The following is a 26,228-nucleotide window of genomic DNA, read 5'->3' as shown; positions in this document are numbered from 1 at the left end:
AAAAACTAACAGAAAACAAACGGCTGCTATTTCGCTCGCCTACTTAGCATGTGCGCTAGTACTTACAAAGAACCAAATTTAAAATGCCTCAATTTCTAGCTTCCTCACCGTTCCAACACCTACTGGTTTGAATAGTAAGTTTTTCCGCAGTGCAAAACTTGTTGTTTACATTAACACGTTTTTTGCCCCCGTTACGAACTCTCACACGAACACCTTCGTATGAGTAAACGTTCGATCTGGGTTTGTATGCAATTACGAAAGTAAAAGTTGTGAATGAAATGATCCCGTTCACTTCGAACTAGCAATAAATAATAATCGGTTTTTTTTTCTTCTCTCTTTTACCTTATCCTCCCTACAAACAGCTATCCATAACTGGCACGGCAAAGTCACGCACGGGCTTGCGCTGGACGTTGGCGATTTTGTCGAGATTCTCGAGGAAACGACACACTGGTTTAGGGGCACCTGTCCACGGAAACCGCGCAAGGTTGGCCTCTTCCCCAAGACATACATCCACCTGAAAAACCTAGCCAAACTCGACCCGGTAGTGGCCGAGTGTACGCTGGTACTGCGGGAATGGTCCGAAATATGGAAGAAACTATTTGTGGTAAGTCTCAATGAACTTTCGTTCCCGCCAGCTAACATCCGGACCTGGTCGTTTTTGGGGTGGGCTTGCGTGCGCCCGTTTGTTTTGTTGGGTTATGGTAGGCACGCGCGCGCACCTTGCTTAATCGTTCGCAATCGCTTAATTGTATGCTAATCGGTGCAAACCGGTTGTCTATTGTCCCCCCTACAGGAGCGGGAAGAATACAAATTCACCTCACTGCGGAAGGTGATGCTGGCCCTGCTGGAAAGCCGGCGGGAACTGCTGAGCGCCACCCTGACACAGGATCAAACTTACGATCTGCAGCTGAAAGTGATCTCGAAAATCGATTGGGGCAATCGGTAAGTAGCACTAGTAATTCATATTAATTTATCAATTCATCGATGTAAACCGATGTCATACAAAAAAAAATCCGCTTTTCACACGCCGTTTCCTATTTGGCTAGCGCAAACGCCTTTAATTATGCAAACTGGATGTTACTATTTTGCTAGCACAGGAGGAGGCAACGGAACAAATTCATTCCTGTGCTGGGGTCGGATGCTCTAGAAATTGTTCGTGAGAACTCTCCTCCGGTAACCGGTTACAATGTTAAGCTGGCGAAGGTTCGCACGGAATTTACAACGATATTTATCTTCGCACGTAACTTGATGTTTATTTTCTATTTGTGCATTCGAGAATATCTCCAGTTCAGTTACGATTCCTACGTGATTGTGCTAACGGTAGTTGTCTTTGGTGGCAGCTGAAGGGCGGCGACCCAATTCAAACAGATCAACGCAGTTTGAACGCTGACGTAATAAAAATACTGTCTGGCACCCAGCTGTCGCTATTTCCCTTTTTTTAATCGAGACTATCGGGAGACATCTCAGCAGGCTAGGAATTGCTATGATGTCAAATCTAGAGAAACATTTCAAAAGGTCCTATCTGCTTTGATCGATTTTTTGATCGATCACTTTCATTCAATCACTACAACTTATTAAACACCTTTTATGACACGTTATTTGCACAAGTTGATAGCGGAAGGATCACTCTAGCCTTCTAAATGAAAACCACGGTTGAGAGAGTAACTAAAGCTAAACCATTACCAAAATGAAAAGACTCTCCGGAAAAACGATGAAAGCAGATAGGACCTTTTGAAATGTTTATCTAGAAATGGCAGTTAGAATTTTTTAACCACATCACACATGGTTGCTTGTTGTTGTCTGTTTCCGGCGCTTATCTAAGCTCGAAAATCATTTATGATCTACGCGTGTGAAAAAATGAGAGAAAAACGTTGTCATTTAGCAATGAACGGCTTCAGTTTTATTACGCCTCATCGTTAAAGTGTATTCGTACAATTTCAACAAGAAAATTTTACCTTTCAAGAGCAACAAAAGTTATGTTTTTATTCTTATTTTATTAAATACTGAAGGTAAATGTTCCCCAAACTTGACAAGATGATTGATATATTTTTTCAACAGTAAACTAGCAAAATGTTGAGTTGTAATAGAACCAATCCAGCCAATCACGAACACTCTTTCGAAGCCGCTGTTTATCTGAGACCAGCGTTAGAAAGTTGAAAAACTTTATACTTTATTAGAGGTTCTATTGGTGAGTTAGCTATAAAGCACGCATTTTTCTCATAAAACTCAAAGTTAAATTTTGTTTGCACAAACGAAAAACATCTTTCAATTTTTGTGTGTAGGGGATATCATGACAAATTTTAGCTATACAAACAATTAAGAAAAAATCTTATCTTTACCTTATGATGAATTTCATGCCTATTCGACCAGCAGTTAGGAGTCCAAATTTCTCGTTCCTGTGAGAGTCGATATAAACATAGATGATTTTCTGTGATTTCTTGGGGTCACCACATAAACCAGAATTACAGAAGGCAGAAGCACGAAACGCGGCAGGGCTAGTGAACCTAGTCACTAAAATTGAGTTCTATGAGAACCAGTCTTTCGCATTCTATGATCTAAATACATATTTTAGATGAGAAATGAATTTTAAATCCCTTTTATTATTCATTTTTTGGTCACTATTCAAATAAAAAAACCCACTAAAGTCACTATTATTTTACTCAAAGTCCGCTAGCCCTGAGAAATTTATGACCGTACATAAAAAGCAGAAAATTTCAAACGGCTGGAATATGAAAGATATAATTTCGAAGGGCACGAAAGGCAGAATAACTAAAGGCACGTACGAAACATTATTATGAAGTGTGAATCAGAAGAAGTCAAAGAACGTTATCGCAAATCAGATAACTGGCAGTAACCGTCAGGATTTAATAAAATGTAAAGAAAATGAAAGCAATGTGTATAGTTTTAAGAACTCAATTCAATTGCTCATTTTCCTGGAGAGGACAACATCGTTGTCTGAACTGAACATCGTTTATATCAATTGAAAAATCTCATTCTTTTAAAAATCATCACGTTAGAGTATTCTTCGAATCGTTCTTATGGTGTTCTGCTCGCTAAAACAGAAAAAAACATATAAAGTATTCGAAAATAATTGCAATCAAACCTGAAAAATGATCTTATTTTTCGTTGCATTCTTCTCGTTGCCAAATTTAGTCTGACCAGAAAATAGGATAAACTCAATTTTTCTAATCGGGACATCATCCTTGTTAAGCCCGTGTTATACCAGTTGTTGAAAACTGTTGATTATAAAAACCAAGAAGTTTCGAGAATGTTCAACTTCCTCATATTTATTATCAAGGGTACCGTAGTGCTTAGATGGATCTTTCATTATTTAGTGAATGGGTTCACGATTGCTTTATACCTCCTATGCCTAAAATGGGTATACCTTCGAAGGCTTCACTATTGCTGGATAACTGTAGTGCCCATAATCATGACGTCTATTGCCCAGCATATGAATCAAGGCGTCATACAAAACATCAAATAGGAACTACACACCTTGACCCAAGGTTAATTGATCGTGAATTTTTTTTTTTATTAAATCACGAACCTTCTTTTGATATTTAGGTTCAGACTTTGTAGTTATGAACAAGTGAAGTGAAGTGTCGATGGTTGTGAGGTGGCGTGATCCACTCACAACCAACCCAACTGGTCTAGATTCAATCCTAGCCGACACGGAGATTTTCTGAGGCGAAAAATCTCTGGGATCACGCCTTCCATCGCATGAGGAAGTAAAGCCGTTGGCGCCGGTCCGTTAATAAACGGGTCGTGAGTTAGGGTCCTGGGTGTGGAGTCGCCTCCCTGGGCGTCGGTGATTGGCCACAACAGTGGCGGAACTAGACCGACGGAAAATAAGCGAGAGTAAAAAAAAAAAGTGAACATAAAGGATGTCATATTTCCTATGTACGAATCTTGGGAAGCTGTGGGTGATGAATATATCGAAGGATTTTGGAAGAAATTCGGGGTTATTGAAAGCGGTCGGTTCATTGACAAAAATGATCTTCCTTTGATTGAATGGTTTGGAATACCAGAGTGTGACACCGAAAATTTTCCTGAAGCATACGAAGAAGAAAGGCCCTGCAATAAGAGATTGACGGATAGCGAAATCCATATCTTTCCTGGGCTAAGGATGCACCAATTCATGGGTAAGTTTGTAACATGTGAATATGATGATAAAAATCCTTATTGCAAATACTTAAGACATAAGCATTTTGCCACTTGTACTAAAGGTAAACGCAATAAGCATGTATGCAGGTTAAATTTTCCTAGATTCGCCATTCCCGAAATAATGATTCTTCAATCATTAGAGAGAAAGAGAAAATCTACAAAAATTTTAATAAAATTCTGTCCGACCCTGAAATAGATACAGATGCTCTGTGAAGAAGTTAACAATTTTTCATAAACAGAGAAGCTGTGAGGTAGACATTAATACCTATAGTATAACAATTTTTAACACGATGGAAGTTTTGCTGAAACGCTAGCGGATCCGAAAACGAACTACCGTGTCAAGTGTTTCTTGTAGCGGCAGGTGTCTTATAAGTGCTAACGAAGGCTGTTCTGGAAGCAGCAGCCGAGAGGTACAAAGTTCTGGAATAGGACCGAAAAGGAAATGTACTTTTGGTAGGCTGCCCGGCGGATGACTGTCTGGAGGTCAAACTCAAAAGAAATCGGTTGCCAATCAAACTCTCATCCGGAAAAAGCTGGCACAGTCGCTTTCTGGAATTCGATGGGCTCGTAAGGAAATTGAAAACTACTGGTGCTATTCTTTTCTTAACCTTTCTTCACTCGGCCAGCCACATATGACCCACTTGCTCTGGAAAATGTGAATTTGTCAAGCAAAGGCTATTGGCAGAGAAGATGAAGCGCACCGATCGACAAAAAGAATTAGTAGAAAAAAAAACTTGCAGAATTTTCAGGGCATGAGCAGTAAAAGTAGCCGAAATTCAACGAAAAATGCCATTGTAGTTATAAACGGGGGGACATTTTAAGAAAGATTGTCGTCAGCAGAAAAGTGAAGTGAGCTACCGTTTCTGGAGACTTAGCAGTTCTGAAGAAGGACGGAAATTTTATGGCAACTGGTAAGCTAAGCGAAAACTTAGTTGAACTACAGTTATCATCGGAGAACTGGCGCTTGGGACACATCAGCCAACTGGAATCAATTGCCCGACAAGGCGTATTGAAAGGAATGGATAAGGCTCCGAAGATCGGCATTTGTGAACCATATATTCAAGGTAAGCTATGTAGAGATCCCTTCAGTGACGCAAGAGACCGTGTAACTCGCCCCCTTGAAACAATTCACTCGGACGCCTGTGGTCCGATTGAGCTACCGGTGTGGAACGGATCTTAATATTTCGTCAGTTTCATCGATGACTGCAGTTACTTCGGAAGAGGAAATCTGAAGTTTTTGACCGATCCGAGAAGTACGAAGCAACTGTTACTGCATGATTGGCAAGCAAATATCTTGGATAACCATGGATCAAGGTAGAGAATATTTTTCGAAGAATCAGAAATACTACTACCTTAGTAGATAGAATCCGTTCCATACTCATGGACTCCATGGTTCCGAAGTATTTACGGTCTACAACGGCACTTGCGTGCGTCTATTTCCTCAATCACAGTCCAACGTCAGCCTGGCCGAGTGGAGTTTCTTCACCAAAAATGTGGTTCAATCGCAAATTGAATTTGGGAAAATTGCGGATTTCCGGATGTAAATATTTTGTGTTGATATCGACGCTAGACCCCAAAAGTCGGGATATAATGATGATTTCCCTATGCTGCCGAGAAGATTCAAAAGTCTGATATTCCGTCACTGGTTGGGTACCCTTTCGAACATGAAGGAAACACAACACCGACAATGAAGATCAGCTTGAAGATAAACACGATATTGAGAATGTCCCTGTTCCTCCTGCGAATAGAAACGAACCAGAACCAGACACAGCTGTGGCCGGCGGGCTTTCTCTGAACACACATAGATAGAGAATCCGGACTAGATTATGACGAGTTTTAACCACTGGCATCACTAAATGGATGTGAAACAGCGTTTCTGGAAAACTAAAGGAAACGAGTCAAACTGGAGCTTAACAAAGAAGGAACTTGTATGCGTTTGTCTCAAGCTAAAAATATTGAAAAGTTGTTGGCGGGGTACTAAATGTCGAATTGTAATGCAATTAAAACTATATGTCTAGAATCCTGAAGGTGAACCAATGGTCGCGTATGCAAACGCCGACTGGGCATCGGATACCGTGAATAGAAAATCTAAATCTGTAACCGGATATGCGTTCAAGGTGCTGGGAAATCTGGTGCATTGGTCAAGCAAAAAGCAAACGACAGATTGCACATCATCCAGCGAAGCAGAGTTCGTAGGCCTTAGCTCTGCGTTATCAGAAGAGATCTGAATAGCTGGTGTAGTGGAGGACCTAGACCTGAAGATGAAGGATGAAGCATTGATCATTATTGGAAACAACCAAGGTTGTATCGGAATGGTGCGAAATTTTTAATCAAAGCGATCGAAACATATTGGTACCAAGGCCTACTTCCTGCGTGACTACATTGCGAATGGACGATTGAGGATTGAACACGTAGCAACTCAATACCAGTTAGCGAACATGTTCACTGAACCTTTGGATTCAAAGCGTTTAGAAGAAATATCTGGTCAGATAGGAATAATAAATTGAGAAGGGGTTTTAACGTAGCAATCGCTGTTAGCAAATGTTCAAGATAAGACGTGTTTAAATATATAGCTTGTTCATTGAATAAACTCGTATCTTTTCGAGCCATTCCAAGATCCCTCAGTATTATTCCGCCGCTAAGCGGTAAAAAATGATAAAAAGTTTCAATGAACCAATCACTTATGAGCAAGGCTAGCACAGACGACATTAGTAGACACTAACCGTTTACTGTAATATTCTCTACGCCAGTGGCAAAAAAAAATGACAGAAGCCCCAATCGTCCTAAGTGGTCCAGTAATGTTTGCTACCATGAGCCTTGACTATTTTGATGTCTCAATGGTAGAGTTTGTAACGAGCTCCTTTATCAGAAAATTCAACTTCTGTAATTAGGGAAAATACATGGTTTTTGTATAATTTTAGGAAGCTGAACCTAAATTCGACATTGTCTGTCTGATCCTAATACACTTGGATTGGAAATTAATAAACCGATCGACATGAAAATTTGTATGTAGGAGTTTTTGGAGCCGGAAATAGTTTTATGAATGTTCAAAACCCCTCCCCTTTGTGCAAAAGAGGGTTTTCATTCAAATGACACATAAATTTTTGCAAAACAGTTCTCGAGTAGTCAAGCAAATGGAACCAAATTTGACAGGTGGAAGTTTTTGAAAACAAGAAATATTTTTATGGTGGTTCGAAATCCCTCCCTCTTCTGAAAGTTAGGGCATCCATACAAATAAAACACACATTTTTCCATAACTCGAGAATTAATTCGCATAAAGAATCAAAATTGGCATGTGGAGGTTTTAGGAGGCAAGAAATGTTTTCGTGGTGGTTTGACACTCCTCCCTCCTCTTTCTATCATTGTAAAAGTATCGAAATTTTCCAATTTTTTGAAGTATTCGGCATTCTGCCAAGTGCCGCAGGGTAACAACATGTGGCTTTTGCTGTTATTGTAGGGACTCAAACATACGACAACAACGAAACCATTCCTCACTGTGATATTTCTTATAAAACGTTTTATTTTGTCTAAACTTGTATCTTATCACAATAAAATTTCTTTCCGCATCTTGCAAGTTTGACAAAAAGTAGTATTTCCGTAGTCTCTCTCCCTCTAACTCTTCCTCTAGCTCTCTGCTGTTGAAAAGAGCAAAAAAATATTTATTAAAAAAATGGGAACTTTAGTGTCGGAATTTCCTGTTATCCAAGGTGTCTTTTGTGTTTGTATCTATCTTTCTTCTACTCCTTGTCGTCTCAACATCGCTGCCGTTGCTGCTGCTGCTACTACTGGCGATACAACTTGAACTGCAAAACGGAGAAAGACACTAACTATCCTAGAGCAAGTTAAAAAAAAACTAAAACATTCTGACAAAATGCTTTCTTACTAGACTTTCGTTAGTTTCTAATGAGATGAGAGTTTGTTTGCTACGATGTATATAATATATATTCGATTGTTATTTTTTTTGTTTTAATCCACTCTCTAAGGCAGCTCTTATAGAAAAAAAAATATGTAAAATAAATTGAGTTTGCTTCTGGAATTGTTCTATCTACTACGACGAAAAAAAGGAAGGAGTGTATCGATTCGCGTGCGAAGTTTGTCTGGTTTTTTTATTATTACGAGAGTTGTGTTAGCAGATCTACATGTGAATTGGTCGTAAATGTAGCGATCGAAATACTGATTTCGTTTTCTGATTTTTTTCTGAGCACTAGTACAAAAATGATTGTCTACAGTCGATGTAGTGATTGAATTGTTGATTGAGTTATGTTTAAGCATGTTAACTTTTTTGTTTTGTATGGCAATCTGTTTGAAAAAAAAAAAATCTTCTCGGACGGGGCGCATGCATTCCCAGTTTCTCGGCGTTCGACTCTCTTTCTCTCTCTAATATTAACGTTTACTATCACGAATAGGATCAGCTTCCTCTAATACTATGTTCGTTTCTTTTTTGACGTGTGTAAATGCTAGAAACAATAATTTTGATTCAAAAAATAGGCTAATATTTCTAAAGCAGTTTCGCGCAGGTTGGGTCATTTTATCCTGTGTGTTTCGATATTGTTTAAATTACAAAAAAGTCTAAAGAGACAGTCTTCTCATTTACAAATATGTTTTTTAGTTTGCTTCATGACAATTTTGATAGTAAAATTCCAGCTCTACCCGGAAAACTTGTGCAAAATGTTGAACTATTTGCCTAAAACGATTCTACGTAGGGGGTTAAAAGTATAGTATTTTTTCATCCTAAAGCTGGGGGCCGAGAAAAAATCGGCTCCCTTACGCGTTACTGCATATCTTCAGACTTCGACGCGCACAGACACACTTTCAAATGCACATACACACACTTGTTCTTTGATAATCCGTTCAGTTTGGAGCGAATCTCAGTTGGCGTGGGAATGTTTTTGACAGCTTACATCCATTCACATGTATTGTTTGAAATGTTAAAAAAAAAAGAAACAATCTATCATACTCGCGACCACCCTTCCCACTCGCTTTTGTGTTGTGCTTCCCTGTCTACTACACACAGCTCTATAGTTTCCCTTATGCTTCGTATTCCTGATGCAGCGCCGCCTTCTCCTTGTCTGTGAAATGAAGGGCGAAATTGGAAAATAGGTTTTGATTTATCAAATTTTGACACATTTTGTTTTTGTGGTTGGCTTCGAGCGGCTCGGAAGTTCGATCGAACGCAGGAAGCCGTATGCAAAGCTACTGCCAAAACAGGGGGAAGAAAATCTAGGTTTCAGTTTCTTTACCGTATTTTCCAATTTCCGGATATATAGGTGCCATTTCGAGCGTCGAGGGAGCCGACGGTGTGTCGACCGGTCGTTCCTCGTTCAGCTGCGAGATCAGGGTTTGCACCACCTCGCAGAACGACGTCACGTTGATGTTCTGGCCGAGCAGGTGAATCATCAGAAAATCGCCGATCTGAATCCGGCGAATGAAGTTCTCGATCTGGCCGCTCTGGGCCGTGCGGAAACGACTTTTCAGAACTACCTCACGTGTGGTCGGCATCATCAGGATGGCGGCCGAGTAGAGAATCGCCAGCCCGGAGAGCACGGTCAGGATTATGAACCAGAACCTGTAGAAAATACAGTGGCTAACAGTGAGGAAGTTTCGTAGAGCTAGTGCGGCTTACCACAGGAAGATGTAGATTTTCTCATTCAGGATGTTCAATGCTAGGACGCAGAGGGCATCGTGCTTCATGATGCTGCCGGACGGACCGTACTTGTGGAAGGTACATTTGGTCACACGTGGGAAAATCTTTGCGAAGCAAAAAGTATGGTAAGCATTTAAACTGAAGGATAACTGAAGGATCTACCTCAATCATAGGATCGGAGCGATTTTCCTGGTCCATATCGCTGAACTTCAACACGTCGGAACCGTAGGTCAGGAAAGCACCTCCCAGAAACTTGTCTACGAAGAAAATGTTGCCTACCTGTTGGCGCGAAAGATGGTTTTGGTGACATCGAGTGACAGATGAACAACCGTAATAATACTTACAACATTGATGAAATTGAGTGCCTCACAGAAGAAGTAACCGAACGAATAGGCATTGTGGGTCTTCTTGCTGTCGAAGAGATACCGAACTAGCCGTGATTGGCGTCCCCGGCGTTCCTCCATGCTCAGTGTCATGTTGCCGCGGAGTCCATCGGAGATCATACGCATTTTGCCGTCCTCCCAGTTCTTCCAAATCCAGTGGGGCGTGTAGAAAAGCATTCCCTGTAAGAACAACATGAACGGAACCCACTGGTAGTAGCTGTGGAACGTCCGCTCCTGGTTGTATTCATTCCCGAGTCCAGAGTGGGCAACCGCCGTTCCAACTTGGCGTCCGTGCTGACCCGGCAGCGTGAAGGTGTACGTGATCCAGCAGTACGTGTTGATCACGTGACCAGGTATGGCACCGTCGTTAATGCAGGAAATTGGATCACCTGAAACCCAAATTGAACACGATCAAATAAAAACGCGGCGTAGGCTAGCGAGATTCAAACTCACCAATCAGATTGTTTGCCGTCACTAGAACGCAGCACAGGAAGAGTACAGCACTAGTTAACCGATAGTGGCACCGGAAGACTACGTTATCGATGATCGCTTTGTCAACCAAATACCGCACTTTGATGAAGCCAGCCACCGAGGAGACCAGTCCAAACACAGCCATGATTGTGTGTAGTTTTGTGCACTACGAAAATGGACACCTGGCACGAAGTAGTCTCTGTGGAGAAAAAGTTAACACGTTAGTAACTGTGGTTAGCCGTAGTCGCTGTGGAGTTCTGGTTGTGGCAGATGAGCTTAGTTCGCCATTTAATTAACGTCAGTTGGGCCTGTCTGCTGCATGTCTGATTTATGTGAGCGACGATAATTAAAACTGAAATTGACGTTGGCTCTGATTAGTAAAGTCAATTCAGGGATCAATTGATGATAGCGAGCGCATTTTTCCGCCAATATTTTCCTCCGTTACTGACTCGAATCATAACTGATAACTTGGCTACCGAGCGCACGTTTCTAATTTGAGTCCAGGATTGGAGTGTCATCTGTCCGGACCTCCAATGTCAAATCCATTTGTGCTCTCGGTGATTGTGGAAGTGTGCGCACAGTTCTTATCATTTGTTTCACTGACGCGGCTAAGCCGCGCATTTGCTCCGCTAATCAACCGGTGCATTTGTGTTCCGCTGCTCGTTCCAGCGTCGACACGGTCACGCCCGAATGCATCCCCTGTTCGGCACACACACACACACACACACTCTGCAGCAGGTGGGACGTTGTGTTTTGTCAATAGAGAACGGGTTTGCCGGTTTATATGCAAAGTAGCTGTCGCAATATCAGAAGTAAAATCAAAGCTGCCTGCTAGGATGCGGCTCGGAACACCCGAGTTACCGCTGTGGTCAACCGCAAACCGATTGACTGCCTCAATCTATTCAGCTTCGATTTCTAATTACCGGTGTTGCACTCTTCAAACAATAACCCATTATTTAAGCGTACATTTTCGCGAGTCACTCTAATGAACGATGTTGCGTAATTAGCAGACACGTTTCACGTACCGAATCTTCCTTCAGCCGATCGCTCAGTGCGTTACAGTAACACGCTTATCACCGTTGAATCAACACTTTTCTCTTCCGCAGCACACGCACGTACAACCCACGAACTATCGAGGTCGCGGACTTTGCGCTCAGTTCGGATGCTGGTCGAGTACTGACGTTGGACCTGAATGAGTACAATTCATCTAGGCCTCGCTTCACCCCCACATTTTTTTTCTTCTGTGAATCCCTTGGAAATCGACGCTGTAGTAGCCGATGTCATCGCGTACAATCTGTTTTATGTCGTCAATTTCCGCACTTATGCTCCGAAGAAACGCGCATAAATTAATTTCACACACACGCACAGTGAGTTCTTTCTTAACACCGAGAGTTTCGATCAAAGTAACCCTGTTAAGAACAGTATTTCTGTCAATTAAACAAGGTTGTTGTTTACACTAATTTCTTGAGTAATTAAATCCAACCAAAGCTGGAACCGAATGTATAAACTAATTTCCAAGCGATCAGTCATCAGCCAGTCAGCTCTCGTGTGACTGGTTTATGTGGTGAATATATGTGGGAATCATTGCTCAATGCATTTGCGGCCAGAAAGCGGAAAACTAGCATTCTTAATTGATGATACAGCTGCTGGCTGCCCGTTGCCTCTCGTTTCTACGAGCGCGGTTCAACCTTTGTCCGGAGGAAGTTGTTTATCTCGAAAGTTGTGTTTGGTTGAGCTGGACAAAGACAGCAGCCAACACACAACACATGCTGCGCTGTGGCTACACTATACACAAGCATGGTGCATCTCCATGCTTCTTCACCCGTGGTGGTACAAGGGGGGAGGAGAAGGAATAATTGTCGTGCATTGAATGGTGTACTTAATTGACACACAATGTGCCGGGATTTCTGGAAACTTTGCACGAGGTCATGGTTTGTGGTTTCCGTTGACAGTTCGACGGTTGCAAAGAAAGTACAACTCTCTTTCATTTCGTTGATGGTTCAAAGTAGGCATTGTTTTCGCAGAATCGACGTCAGAACAAATCAAATCAGTGCTAGTGCTGTGACTCACATTGTTTAAGAAAATTTGTTTATTAATTTGTGTCTGCCACAGAAAACTCGTTTAAGGTGAGTTTAAATGTTTTAGTTGTAAATATTGATTTTTCTTGAAAGAAGGTATGAAACACATTGAAAACATGTTTTTGTTTATGTTCAAACGGACGCATAATTTATGCCGAGAATTCATAACCTCATCCCATCCGATTCGATCGATTTTAGTAAACTGTATTTTCTCCACAAAATGCAGCCGTAAGCTTGTTCGTTCTGCGGCTACAGAGTTCAAATTCACAACAAACAAACAAACAAGTTTGTTTGTTTCGCTCCTAAACATCCTCGTTCCTCACTTGCATCAAACAAATATTGCTCAAACAATGGCACAACATAGTTTATGTTTCCAGTCGCTCTCAGCTGGGCAAGAAAAAATGACATTTCGCACAGTACCACAAACCTGCAGCAATGCAGTCAAATCAAGCCCCAGCAAAGTCCACTCGATTTATTACAGGATCTAGCACCGCTCATTCCGCCGTCTCTGAATATGTAATTCAATTCTACCGTCCCAGCAGGCAAACAAAGAGACTTATTCGAGCTGATCTGTTCCTCAGTGCGGACAGTTTCCGATGGCTTTGTTTACATTGCGTCATCTGTCACACACAAACAGACTGCTCAAATAACAAAAAACGACAGCCTACTATGGTGGAAATTTTTGCAACACTTTCCAGCTACCGAAACCTGTTTCAACAAACAGGAAAGAAAGCAGCTCGTGTTCGAGCTTATCGGTTTGACCTTTGCGGTCTGGTTGTGATCGTCGCCGGTCTTATCGTGCTGCCAGCAGCAGCAACAACAGCAGGTTGAGTTGTTTTTTTTTTTTTTTTTTCATAATCCGAACGCAGCCAGTAGGAAAAACGATCGTGAGAAAATGGAGCCCTCCCATCGGAAAGACAATCGATGCTGTTACCAGTCCCCGGCGTGCGGTGCGGTGTATGTACTTGGCCCTGCCGCGCTAAGGTCTCAAAACCCAGACCAGCAATATCTTTCCATCGATGGCCAAAGCGAAGAATTTTATTATTCCTCTTTGCAGTCGATTTCGCTCCTGCACCATATTGGTTGGGACAAATATGTTCTTCTATTTTATATGTGCATTTTTCGTTCGTTGTTTTTCCCGTACTCTCGAACACACGCATCCGAGCGGGTCGAGAGTGAGCGATCGCGAGTGAGCCTCGTTCGAAAACGGCCGTTCAGCACTCAGAAGAGGCTGCCGGGAACTGAAATCAAATGTGGCAACATTGTATTTTATTATGATCGGAGAGAAAACATAGCTGGCGTTTTCAGAAGGCAGCACACAGAGAAACGGAAAACAGTTATGCAGCTTAAGATATGTTCCACCTTACACGGATTAAGCCCTATCGATCACTGACCAACAGTTCATGATCCCCCTCCCAATGCAGTCTTCCTGCCTGTCTGTCCGCACCAATCAAATTGCTCGTCTTCGATCACACTCCGAAAGCTGTTTTATTGTTTTTTTAATATAAGATGTTTATGAAATTTAAGCATAAACATGACATACAAAGTGTGAGCGGCGAGTGCTTGTGCAAAACCGACTAACGACAGTATCGACGACGACGAGGACAGAAAACGTATAATTTTGCACCGATTGCAGAAAAAACCGCTTATTGGCGACGCGTGGTCGTTCCAAACCAGCTCGGGTTTGTGCCGCTGTGGGTTGTTTTTTATTTTCTTCAATATCACCCGTACATATCGGAGACCCATAATTTTGCCTCACGACGATGAGCGACGTTTTGCCTTATCACCCGTCAGCCCGCGTCCCGATATGTCTCTCCATTGACAGTCACATTAGATGCTGATGAAAGTTTCGTGGAAACCGACTACCAGCAGTTTCTTCGGGCGGATTTGTCTAATAACCTCGTTGAAATTGGAATACCTGCATAGGTAAACAGAATTTACTGCTCGTTATTGAGCTATCAATTGCATTCCCACCGCCGCCTTATGACTGGTTTTTAAGCTCTCGGGTATCATTCCAAGAAAGACAAAAAATAAGGTTCAGCAAAGTGATTCATCAAGTTTCGACTGCTTGGGTCGGTTATTCCACCAATTCCTGCAATGTTTCATCATGCACAGCCGAAAAATCAGTTGATGTGCACGCACGCAGGAAGAACCGAAAAGAGAAGAGCGTGCATTGTAAGGCAAGCATGTCAGGTACAAATTAAACGAGGGGTCTTTCCCCTTCGCAGATGTGGAAGTTTTTGAACGCCATTTTCTTTAACAGTGGATATCCTTTTACGATGTGTCGTCACGGGCCAAACCAGCTGCTGTCGCGATGATCCGGAATCAATCGACGAAGAAACATTTGAAATTTCAGTGTCACTTTAATTTTAGACATTCACTGCCAACAACCGCAACTCCACCGTGAAACATTGTTTAAATGCTTTTGTTTTCACTTTTGACGGAAACCTACTTTTTTGTTTAAATGAAATTTCACGACGATTTCACTGATATATAGGTCTGACGCACGCCGCGCTGATGCCTGCTTCGCTTCTAAAACATAAATGCACTATTCCGGGGTAGTAGTAGTATTATGCTGCGGGTGAGGAAGTTTTGGTCACACAGATTTTTCCTGGTTGCAACAGCTAGTCAGGGCAGGCAGAGACAAACAAACGAAAAAAATAAACCAAACAAGCAAAACGTATACAACACACACTTTCGGCCTCTGTCTATCTGTCCTCTGTCGCGGAGGGCTTGATGATGATGATGATGATGGTGTAAGGTTAGGTTAGACGCCACACCGACGGAAAACTGAACGCGCTCTTCTACTCGATCACTGCCATTTACACCGAACGAGCGTCTCTCTGGGACTGAACCGGACCGAAGCACAGCAACCCGAGTGAGCTTGTTCCAGTTGGTAGCAGGCGACGAAGTTGGGAACTCACCTATCGAGTACTGTGGCGGTATGTGTGGCATGAGTGACTGCGTCGTATACGAAGCAGCAAGCAGCTCCATGTGAAAAAAGATGTGTGTAGATTTAACGAGAGTGGTCGTAGGTGTATAGGTTTTAAAAGATTATGAATCTGGTTACTGCAGAGTGTTTGGCTCTTCGGTCGTGGCAGTGACGATCGCGCTTCTATTTGATACATCTTTGTAATTATTACAATAAACTCCAAATATATAGAAACTAATTCAATAACGCATAACTTCTTTCTTATTTCCAGTGGAATGAATGCCAAGTAGCTACACATTGAATATAACGCATGTTTATATCAATCGAGAACCACACACATCAGAATATCGGTTTTATGTCTACATTCTTTATGCTTTTCTTCAGCCGTGAAACAAGATAATTTTCCAGCAGTCTGGCGTCTAACCTAACTTTACAGCATCGTATAAAAAAAACAGTGACAGCCAATAGTTGATTGAAATTGTCATATGCTGGGCGATTGAGCCGATGTTGTTATACGTATCGAAAATTGCATGAAAAGTGAATTAGAACAATTTGGTCAATCGTGTAATTTTCCAGCGGTCTGGTGTCTAACCTAACTTTACAGCATCGTATATGAAAAGTAACAGAGACAGCAAATAGTTAGTTTTATTTGTCATATACTTGCGCGATTGTGACGGTATTGTTCTTTGGTTTGCATTAAAATTGATGAACAGTCGAACGTGTAAAACAGTTCAAAATAAACCAACCAACACAAGAAGTCTTCATTCAGTTACTTCCATTCGTTGCCGTTGATGTCTTGTTAGAAAAGTGAACTGAAAGTTTCCACTTCACATTCGAAAACAAAACTTTTCCTTCACACCAGTTTCGAAAGGGGTTACTCAAACGAACGGACTCTGTTTCGAATCCAATTTCCAGCGTGATCTATTCGAGAATGAAGAGGCAGCAGCGAAGCCGCGAAGATCTCATGAATAATATCGGAACATCATCATCTAATCAGCGGGTATAATGCTATAACTCCGAACAAGCAAGCAATTGAACGGCAGTTGCGCTGCTGGACCGCCGGATGGCAGCTAGGGACGCCTCACGCACCTCGTTCTTCAACAAGAACACGAGATGGCTACTTGTTGTACCGCCAACCCCTGATCCTGCTATTTTCCCGTGCGGTTCGGCGAGTTGGGCCGTGCGGATCGCTAACACAAGTAGCAGACGTTCGTCTTTACGGTTCTTCTCTTTGGATGACGCACTGTGTGCGTGTAAAATGTAGTGATTAAAAGGAGGAAAAAAAACGCAAAGGGAATTTCGGCCCGGTGACGAATCGATTGGTATCTTGTTTTCTCTTTGCTATTTTGACTTCTTCCAGTTTTGGTGATCTATTTGCCCTGTATTTTGCATTCCACCCATTATGGAATGATGGACGTGACTGTCGCGCGTGAATCGCACGATGTGATGAGATCATTCCACAGCATAAAGACGCAGGTGTCAGCATTTGCATACTCGCAGGATATGTTACCGCTAAGGCCATATTTTGGACGGTGACTATCCAAATTAATTGGCAAAACCTTAATGGCAGGATCACCTCGGAGAAATAACTCTGTAAAATTGGTTTAATGCCACGGTGCCTACATGCCTTGTAGCGATTGTCATTGGACCGCGTGATCGGCGATCAAGTCTGTCACGTTCGGACTGGTGCGAGGCCCCTGACTTGTTTGGAAGTAAATTTTTCATCTTAAAACCCTTGTGTTGTGCGCGAAGCCCTTCACCAACTACTGTATTTAACCATTTTCATAATATACGTTTACTTTATAAGGCTGCTGGTTGGTTGCTGTTCGGTTGCTACCTTGCTGACTGGCTGGCCCTCTACATCGGTGATCTCGGATTGATCTTTGTGCCTCGTTCGTACTTTGTCTGTTTTATCTTTCGCCTTGTTTCGACCGAGTCACGCAATACTCGGCCGCTTGCAAGCAACAAGCAGGGCTTTCAAAACCACCATGATCAGAGATCTTCATTGTCGTGGTCGTTGTGGTCAGTATTCCGCCTGGCCGGACTTTGCATTCCTCCATACGATATGTGCAGTAAAACTTTCGCACAAACTTGTTTGAGAACATACATCGAGGCTTTTACAGTTTCGAAGGATATAGATGGTTAGCTCGATAGTTGAATTCGCAGTTCGACCTCAAGAGCAAGCCTCAGGTCTGTATCCACACATCTGTGCCGCCCGACGAACTTCGCTCCGCTGGTGGTTGCCCAGCCTAACCGAGTATGTGTTCTCTTTCGCCTCTCGATCGCGAGTTACGGCTGTGGCGGTTTGGCTGCCTTTTTTTTGCAGTTCCCGACACCCTCGCCGGCTTCGCCTACCGACGTTTTATCAAGCGGTTGATTGGATAATTTTTGCAAACTTTTGTTCTCTTTCTCGCTTTCTGTTGTACTCCTCTTCGTTTTACCTCATAATATTGATGTGGTCCGCACTCGAGTTCCATCTTTGGAATGGTGGAAGATTATCCCGTGAAGGAAGGAGAATGGGTTTGAAGCGTGGTGCAGCTTCAACGAGCATATGAAAAATTCCTGGGAACCGGTAATTAAATACAAGCTTTTTGGCCTCGTTCCCCGTTCCACCGCGAATTGCGTCGGTAGCACTCCGTACCGATCATCGCGCAGTTTGATTGCTGCCAGCACACAGACATTAGAAGGAGAGAGTAGTTTGGCCGCATAATTATGTGGTCAATATGCAAATCAAGTTGGACAGCGTTTCATTATGTTGCTCAGAGTGACCACCACTGCGTTGGCGTCGAACGGTTGAAAAGCGCGAATGTCCGTCCACACACCGAGTCAACTTAGCAAAACGGGACATCCCGATTCTTGTGATGGTTGATTGATATTTTAAAATTTACACATAGAAGGAACCAGAGACTGCCGCCGATGCTTAGTCATCGAAAATGCGAAAGCTGGTGGTTAATATAACGAGTTTGTGATTAAGAGGTATGAGTCCGTTCGCATTGATCCGATGTTCTTCGCCCATGTGCCTTCTTCTGCAATCGAATCGAGGCAGTGCTAGGCTAGCTCTTTTTTGCGCAATCTGACCAGTCATCAAAATATGGGGTTCTACGAATAGCCCGCCGTCAGCGGTCAGTAACAGTCGACCCCAGCGGTTTTGGCTTTCTTTTTTTTTAAAGAATGAAAATGAAAATTATTGTAGAATAAAATTCTAGAATCACCTAATCGAGCATTGCATACGTACCTTCGCTCGGGTAACCAAGTCGAGTACTCGATAATGGAGAGTGGTTCTCCCTGACTCAATTCCGCTTTGATATTTATGAACACAAGCACTAGCATGGGTCGCCGCTAGTACTTACCTACTACAGCTCTCACGTCCTATTAGCACTTTCGGTAGGCACCCATGTTTCCGTATGAAAGAGTCGTCAATGTCAGAAGATCGTGACAGCGTAATTTGCAGTCTGGTGGCCGTTCGAAGTAATTGCTTATGGACTTTTTTTCTTCCTTGGCCGGTGTTTTCTCCAGAGGCCCAGACGCCTGAAAATAGTGTGTTTTAGTTCTTGTTTTTTTTTTCGATTGCAGGAAGCACTTATCGTTTAAAGCCGGTTATGTTATGCATCGAAATTCACGATTTTTGAAGACTACCAGAAATGTCTAACGTAACGAAGAAAGACAAAAATGTAAGAATGCCAACAGTAACAAAACATCGAGCTTCAGTTTAACATTTTCAATGCATCCAGACTTTTACAGCTTTGAAGGATGTAAATATGCAGTGTGACATTTTTAACATGAAGACTTAGTTCAATTTTTATAGCAAAAACCGGTTTGAGTTTTTTCCATTCAATTTTTAGTTCGTGCTAAAAATCATATTTAACACCTTCACGTAAGAGTGAAATAAACGGTGGATGAATTGTTTATTTGAAGAAAGTGAATTGACGAAAGGCAAAATCGATTGACTTGTTGGATAAGATTCGCTTCAACTTTAACTGCTTGGTAGGTTTGAGTCGCGTTGAATGTCCTTCATATTGAACAAGAAATGCATTTTCGAAAGGACAATGAGTAAAAATGTGAAGAATATGTCAATACTGATATTTGCGTTACGTACATGTAGATAACTGCATATAAAAGCATAATTGTCCCATACGGAAATCTATTTTAAATTAAGTATACAAATTGCCTGTCAACATTTTGGAATTTAATATACTCCAGCTTTTGGGTATCATGCCGGGTTCAGAAGTGCTCATATTGGATAATATTTGGCCATTTCAGGCTGTTTACCAGAAACCAGTAGTCGCCATGTTGGAGTTCAGAATGGTGTCTAAAGTACGGAATTTGGCTATTTTCAATTAAACTTTCAGCAGTATATAAAAGCGAAGCTGTTAGTTTATTTTGTTGGCTGACGGACCGTTTGCGGTCCAGCTTCTTCTGTTTTGAGCAGCCGTTCTCCAGTCATCTCGTACACCAGCAGATTCTTCCACCGCGCAAATCCACCGCGCAAATCCACCGAGTGCGAGGCCCACCGCGGAGTCGATGGCCTCTTCCTGGATCCTCAGCAAACAAGTTGGTTCATATAACTCGCGCTCAACTCTGTTAAGTGAAAAAAATATGACCATATAAAATGCATGAACTGCGCCAATGTGTACAAATCTGGAGGCCATATACGTACATTGTAAAAAAAAGTTACGATTTTGTATAACTTCGCAGGCTATCTCAGATGGTCTCGTTTAAAACTTTAAATTGCATTCTATACGACTCAGAGGAATGACGCATTTTAAAATTTATAGGATACGTTAAATTGCTTCATTTATAACCTAATATTGCGTTTTATAGGATTTAAATTTTATACGATATGAACAAATTTAATGTTACATCTTATGGAATTTGACATGCACATTTGAGCGATTCAGAATTAACATTCTTATACGACTTCTGCTGACGACTTCGACTCTGCTGAACACAGTTTTGGTGGCATTTCAGGTATTCTGGCTACATGTCCAGCCCACTGAAGCTTACTTGTATTACCTTCACTACATCAGGATCTTTTTATACCTAATACAATTCGTGATTCATGCGCCTGCGCCACACTCCATTTCGCCAAGTATCGATCGTAAAACATTGAAAATACGAGCACCTATTGATCAGCGTTCTCCATCGTCCATGTTTTATGTCCGTAAAGGGCCACCGGGAGGATCAGCGTCCTACAACAACAGTTCCGCTGCTTTGCCGCCACTGTAGTAGATGTGATACTTGAAAGAAGTGTGGGCAATAGGGTTACTGCACGTAATTCCTTTCATTCGGAATTTGGTCACTGGACCTTCTAAATCGCTGCGATTTCGACTCTCTGCAGCAGTAGTTCAAGCAAACCAGCTCGCGCCGGTTCATCGAGAGATGGGCAATTCTCGCTGAAACCGTCTCACTGGTGACACGAGGTCTTGAAAATAAATGATATTTTTTATGTCTAAATGATTGAAAATAGTTAAAAACTAAGCAAACCTCTTGGTAGCCATCCACATTCCACGTGGAAAGATGTTTAACGACTTTGACCCCCCCCCCTTCGTGGACAACTGCCCTATATGGGCAGTGGGGCAATTCTGGGCATTGGGCAATTTTAAAAATTTTGTCTGGACCGTGGACATTACACAGACCTCATCCCTCCAAATCTGTCCACGTGGAACATGGATGGTCCCTTCGGTTAGTTCATATTCATGGACCGCTGGGGCACCAAGGGGTCAAACGGTTTTAAAAAAAGTTGTATTTTAAGAAATTATTGATCCTATTTTATCTATTTCTCTTGAATTTGTTATTAAACCCTTCACAACGTCGTTTTGAAGAGGAATGATAGATCTTTCATTTGAAGCAGAAAAAAAGTCGGCCATTTTGAATCTCGCCGTCATCTAGGATTTTAGCAGAAAAACGTGTTTTTGAGCAAGTTCGCAACCACCTATTTTAATTTTGACGCCACCATGCTAAGAAAAGGTGCTTCAAGATACATCCTTAAAATCCTCCTCTCTCTTTTACTTTAGCGATACATAATCTATGAGCAATGAGTGATATAGCCCGCGCGTCATGCGTTCAACTGTTCGGAGCTCGATTTCGAAAAGTGATCTAAATGACAAGGTAAACTCGATGTTCATCTATTTTTTTGAATGTATCTTGACGCATTTTTTCTCAGCTCTGCAATGGTTCCGTCAAATTCAAAGTCAGTTTGCTACTTCAACTGAAAGCTCTATCTTTTTTTTTAATACGACGTGCTGGTTTCATTGGATTGAGCACAAATTTACGAGAAATAGATTAGGCCGTTACAAATTTTATTTTCATTTTATGTCACCCCCCCCCCCCCCCCCCCCCCCCTTCAAAAATCTTGAATATTGGAAGGGGGAGAAAAAAAAGCTCAAACCGTTTTGTTCATTTCATTGGTTTTCCGATAGCATAAATGCCTAATTTGGCAACAAACAAGTCAGGTGACAGCGAGAGTGTCGTAGAAAGGCAAGCGAAATAAATAATAATAATAATAAAGTGTTATTCTTCAACATTTATTTGAGTGCAAGATACAAACGTCATAACTTGCACACAAACTTTGATCAAAGATATTTCTTTTTTTTCGTCTCGGTGTTATTTATTTTTTGCCACCCCCTTTGCTAACTTTGATAACCCTGGACATAAAAAGAATTCGAGATTTGTATCAGCCTTAATAAAAAAGATCAAGAGATGTTCAAGATGAAACTTTTTTAAAAAACCTTTTCACCCCCTGGTATCCGATATGAACTAACCAAAGTGGTATTCTGAGTTTTTCAATATTTTCAACCATTTAGGCACAAAAATATCATTTTAAAGACTTTTGATGACAAAAAATTGAATTTTAAGAGCATTGAAGAGAGAGGCAGGATGACTCACCTTCAATACGGATTACATTGAGGTAGAGAAATGGGTGCGAAAGAATATTGAGGAGAGAGAATAGAAGAGAACAACTTAGGAAATGAAATGTTTTTCTGCTATTATTAGCGATTCCGCTTACCGTGGAACGCACGCGCTGCTTAAATTAACCGTTGCGTGGTTCAGTCAACGATCATTCCGAAAACACAATCAAAACAACAATTTCGTTAAACAGTTAGTCTGGAAAGTTTTGTCTTCTCGAAAAAAGCCCCCATGCATACTTCCAACTCAATCGTGCAGCAGCCTCCTCCCCAGAGGTACAGTCACAAAATTCCATACCCACATACAGTACAGACATTTGATGCAACTTTCTGTTGCATAGCCTAAAACAGTATATTTTAACGACATTCCTTCGCAAGAATAAAGTGCTGATGCTAGACACCTTGTTTTTCACGGGAGAAACAACGACGCAATAAGTAGGCAATGGAAAAAGAATAGCGATAAGTTTTTAAAGCCAGGCCAGGACAGGGACAGGCGGAGAATTTGGGAAAAAATTGTTTCTCTTCGGGGTTTCAGTAGAATTTGTTCAATAAAATCAATCTAGCAACAATCTTGAATCCGGACAGTCTTCATTTTCTCCGCGCGACGGAGTACGGAGAATTTAAATTACAAGTCCCTGGCAAAGGTCTAAAGGGTTAACTTAGCCTTTGCAATCGCACTTCCAGAAGGCCCGCGATTAAAGCTTTACTTTTTGCCGATAGAAAAACAGCAAAAAATTTTTGATATCGAAAAAGTTATTTATGCCAAATGTCTTAGAAATGGATGGATCGTCGAGTCGAGTCCAAACTGGAAGGTAGAATGTCGATTTTTCTGATTTTTTTTAACTCTAAACCAGATCTCGAAGTTTTATGCAGAAAATTTCGGTATCGATAATTTCATATCGACATTTTTTCATCGATCATATAGTCCCATAGGGCTGATTTTTGCATGGGGATTTTTTTCGAGGAGACGAAGTATTTCAACCCTACTGCTGAAAGAATGCAAAACCCTAACATTAAAAAAAATTAAAGATGAAATTCTCTGGAGAGGTTTGAACCCTACCCCTTGGCAACCCAACTGGGGTAGTTCTTTCAATCATTTCCATGCATATGTAAGTAGGTAAGTGGCGATTTTGTGCTTAAGTTGGGATCATCTTCTATTTCGGCCCTTAGAAGCATTTTTCGGCGATATGGGATGATTTTCTATTTTGTCCATAGATACCAGATCCCGATCAGAAAGACAAAACACAAATGTAACAGAGGCTGTTAGTTTGTTATGTGGAAAATCTTTCAGGATGTGTTTTAATTTTGATCCCGTTAGGTGTTAAAATAACAGAAATCATAATAAAAAATATTCTACTTATATCAAACCCATATCAAACTTTGTTACTAACGTATCAGCTTTCTAACAAAATTAGATAGCACCTAGAACATTATAATAACAACCATTGTTATAAACAACAGATTCTGATAGAGACGAAAAAATTGTTAGATTTGTTTCAGAACAACTCCATTTCATGATTTGTTATTATAACTCATTTAGATTCAATTTTGTTATCAAAAGCAAATGGGAAAATACAAAATCGTATCAAAATATGTTATTTGTATCTCCCGTTGATAGAATTTGGTTATATTTTAGTTATGCCCTTCTGATCGGGATGTTTTTGAAAAATGTCTGCAACTGCTCGAAAAAGCGGAGTATGAGCTTAATTCTGGATTATTTTCTAATTTGTGGTTTTCTTGCATTTAGAAGCACTTTTCGGCGATTCTGAGCTCAATTTGGGATCATGTTTTATTTTAGCCTTTTTTGGCCTTAGAATCACTTTTCGGAGATTCTATGCTTAATTTGGGTCGTTTTCCAATTTGGCCAAAATTGTACTTCATACATTGGAAGTAACAAAAAAAAGAACATCATATGGTAAAAAACGAGGTTCATGTAGAGTTTCGGAAGTTCTCACATAAAGGTTTGTTTGAAAGTTTGTATACATGGCTGAGTGGGCAAACAGTACAGCTGTTTCCATTGTGAAACGTGTAAATGTAATGGAAATAAATAATGATTTTTTCCTTAGTTTTCTTAATTATTATTTAGAATTTAACTTTATGACACATTGTTTCGTTAACATTGCTGAAATTTTCGTTAAAATTACTGATTGTCAATTTGTTTACAATTTTACAATATGGATATTGCACATATATGCAAACAGTTTAAAAGAAGTTCCCTCATGAGACTTTACAAATTAAAAGTTTGACAGCAGGAATTTCAATTGTTTTTTGATAGATTTTTTTACACGTATTTTTTATTCAATGAATTCTAGGACAAAATACCAAAACCGTAGGATCTTTTAACATTAGCTCAAACAATTTAGCAGCCAAAAAATAAACAATAACATAAAACCTGTCATCACCGCTGGAGTCGCTGGGCTGTTCCTTCGGAAAGGAATCGGCTGATAACTGATGTGCGTAGAGATCACCGACAGCAACGACACCAGAAACAAGTTTCCCTCCTGTGGATGTATTCATGTTCTTTATTTTTATGACTCTTTTTTATATCTTTACCCTGCCCTACATGCGCTCACTCTCGGCTTTACATCACGTGTAGAGCTCCCAGAGCACAGCTTTGCCTGTTGCCAGACGATGGTCAGCATATTGCCATCGTCTCGTCTCGTAGACGGAACGCTGAGTGACGTTTTGCCAACCGTGTCGCGTGACTTTGGTAAATGAAAACACTGATATGGGGTTGTAGATCGGAGGTTTTTAACCTTAGAGGTTGCGTTTGTTGTGTGTTTGGTAACATCGAGCAAAAAAAACCGGTCGAGAATGAGAGTTAAATGACTGTTTCCCTAAAAAAAGCAGAATACTGTTAAGTGGTTTATGCCATATTACATAACAAAAAAATCAACAAATTTCGTACCACCGTCACCATTGACAACGATCAGCACTAGCAGCTATTCGTGTTGTATGATCTCAATGCACTCCTATGACGGTTCTGGTTATGTACTTAGTCTACTAATTGCTATGGGTGACACGATTGTACCGATTGACCGATGCTATTAGCACCTTCGTGGCTGGTACACTTTAAATTGAAGTTGTACACGCAACCTTTCTTCACCACAATTAGCGTCCGTTTCTTCTCAGTACTCGATGATGGAATGTGCTGCAGTTTGCCAACTAAAGTTGGTAATCGTTTTTGTAATTTCTGAAACATACATTATTGAATGAATAAAAAGAAGCTAGTGTCTTCAAGTTTCTTCGCATTATTAAAGTGCCTTACAAAATAGTCCAAATGTACGAAGATTTTTTTTTAATAGGGGGGAATGTTTGTAATGATTTATTTATGTACTAATATCTATTCAGAATTAATATTGTGTGTTCTGCCACAAATGGTGACATTTCAACACTATTTTATATATATATTTCAACACAATAATATATATATATATATATATATATATATATATATATATATATATATATATATATATATATATATATATATATATATATATATATATATATATATATATATATATATACGCTTTTTATATTATTGAATGTTATTAGCTTTCGCAGTTAAGTTAATGTAATTGTAGAAAAATTATTAAACCCACTTGTCAAGGAAAAAAAGGTATAAAACAAAACTTAAAATAAACTTAA

General features: G+C 40.8%; 2 protein-coding genes across 9 annotated transcripts in view; one reads left to right on the top strand and one right to left on the bottom strand.

Moving 5' to 3' along the window:
* The window catches only part of LOC129718511 (dedicator of cytokinesis protein 3), a 115,146-nt gene that overhangs the window by 23,506 nt on the left and 65,412 nt on the right, over positions 1-26,228 (top strand). For all 3 annotated transcript variants that reach the window (XM_055669332.1, XM_055669330.1, XM_055669331.1), the window contains 2 exons: positions 363-604; positions 794-942. In XM_055669332.1, the coding sequence (XP_055525307.1) occupies positions 363-604; positions 794-942 (391 nt within the window). The remainder of the gene's footprint in view (positions 1-362; positions 605-793; positions 943-26,228) is intronic.
* On the bottom strand, positions 7,665-15,603 carry LOC129718513 (innexin inx3). 6 transcript variants are annotated; one of them, XM_055669339.1, is made up of 8 exons: positions 15,436-15,599; positions 15,193-15,364; positions 10,645-10,861; positions 10,153-10,580; positions 9,971-10,087; positions 9,788-9,912; positions 9,405-9,730; positions 7,665-9,233 (listed from the first exon to the last, which is right to left on the bottom strand). In XM_055669339.1, the coding sequence occupies exons 3-8, from the start codon at positions 10,805-10,807 to the stop codon at positions 9,193-9,195; spliced, it is 1,200 nt and encodes a 399-aa protein (XP_055525314.1). In that variant the 5' UTR covers positions 10,808-10,861; positions 15,193-15,364; positions 15,436-15,599; the 3' UTR covers positions 7,665-9,192. The 6 variants fall into 6 exon arrangements, with proteins under 6 accessions (XP_055525314.1, XP_055525316.1, XP_055525310.1 ...); XM_055669341.1 differs by having other exon boundaries at positions 15,193-15,315; XM_055669335.1 differs by having other exon boundaries at positions 15,193-15,603.

The sequence above is a fragment of the Wyeomyia smithii genome, chromosome 1, assembly GCF_029784165.1.
Source record: "Wyeomyia smithii strain HCP4-BCI-WySm-NY-G18 chromosome 1, ASM2978416v1, whole genome shotgun sequence".
In the NCBI taxonomy this organism is placed as follows: Eukaryota; Metazoa; Arthropoda; class Insecta; order Diptera; family Culicidae; genus Wyeomyia; species Wyeomyia smithii.
The sequence above is the reverse complement of the archived record's forward strand: the minus strand, read 5'-3'. Positions and strand labels throughout refer to the sequence as shown.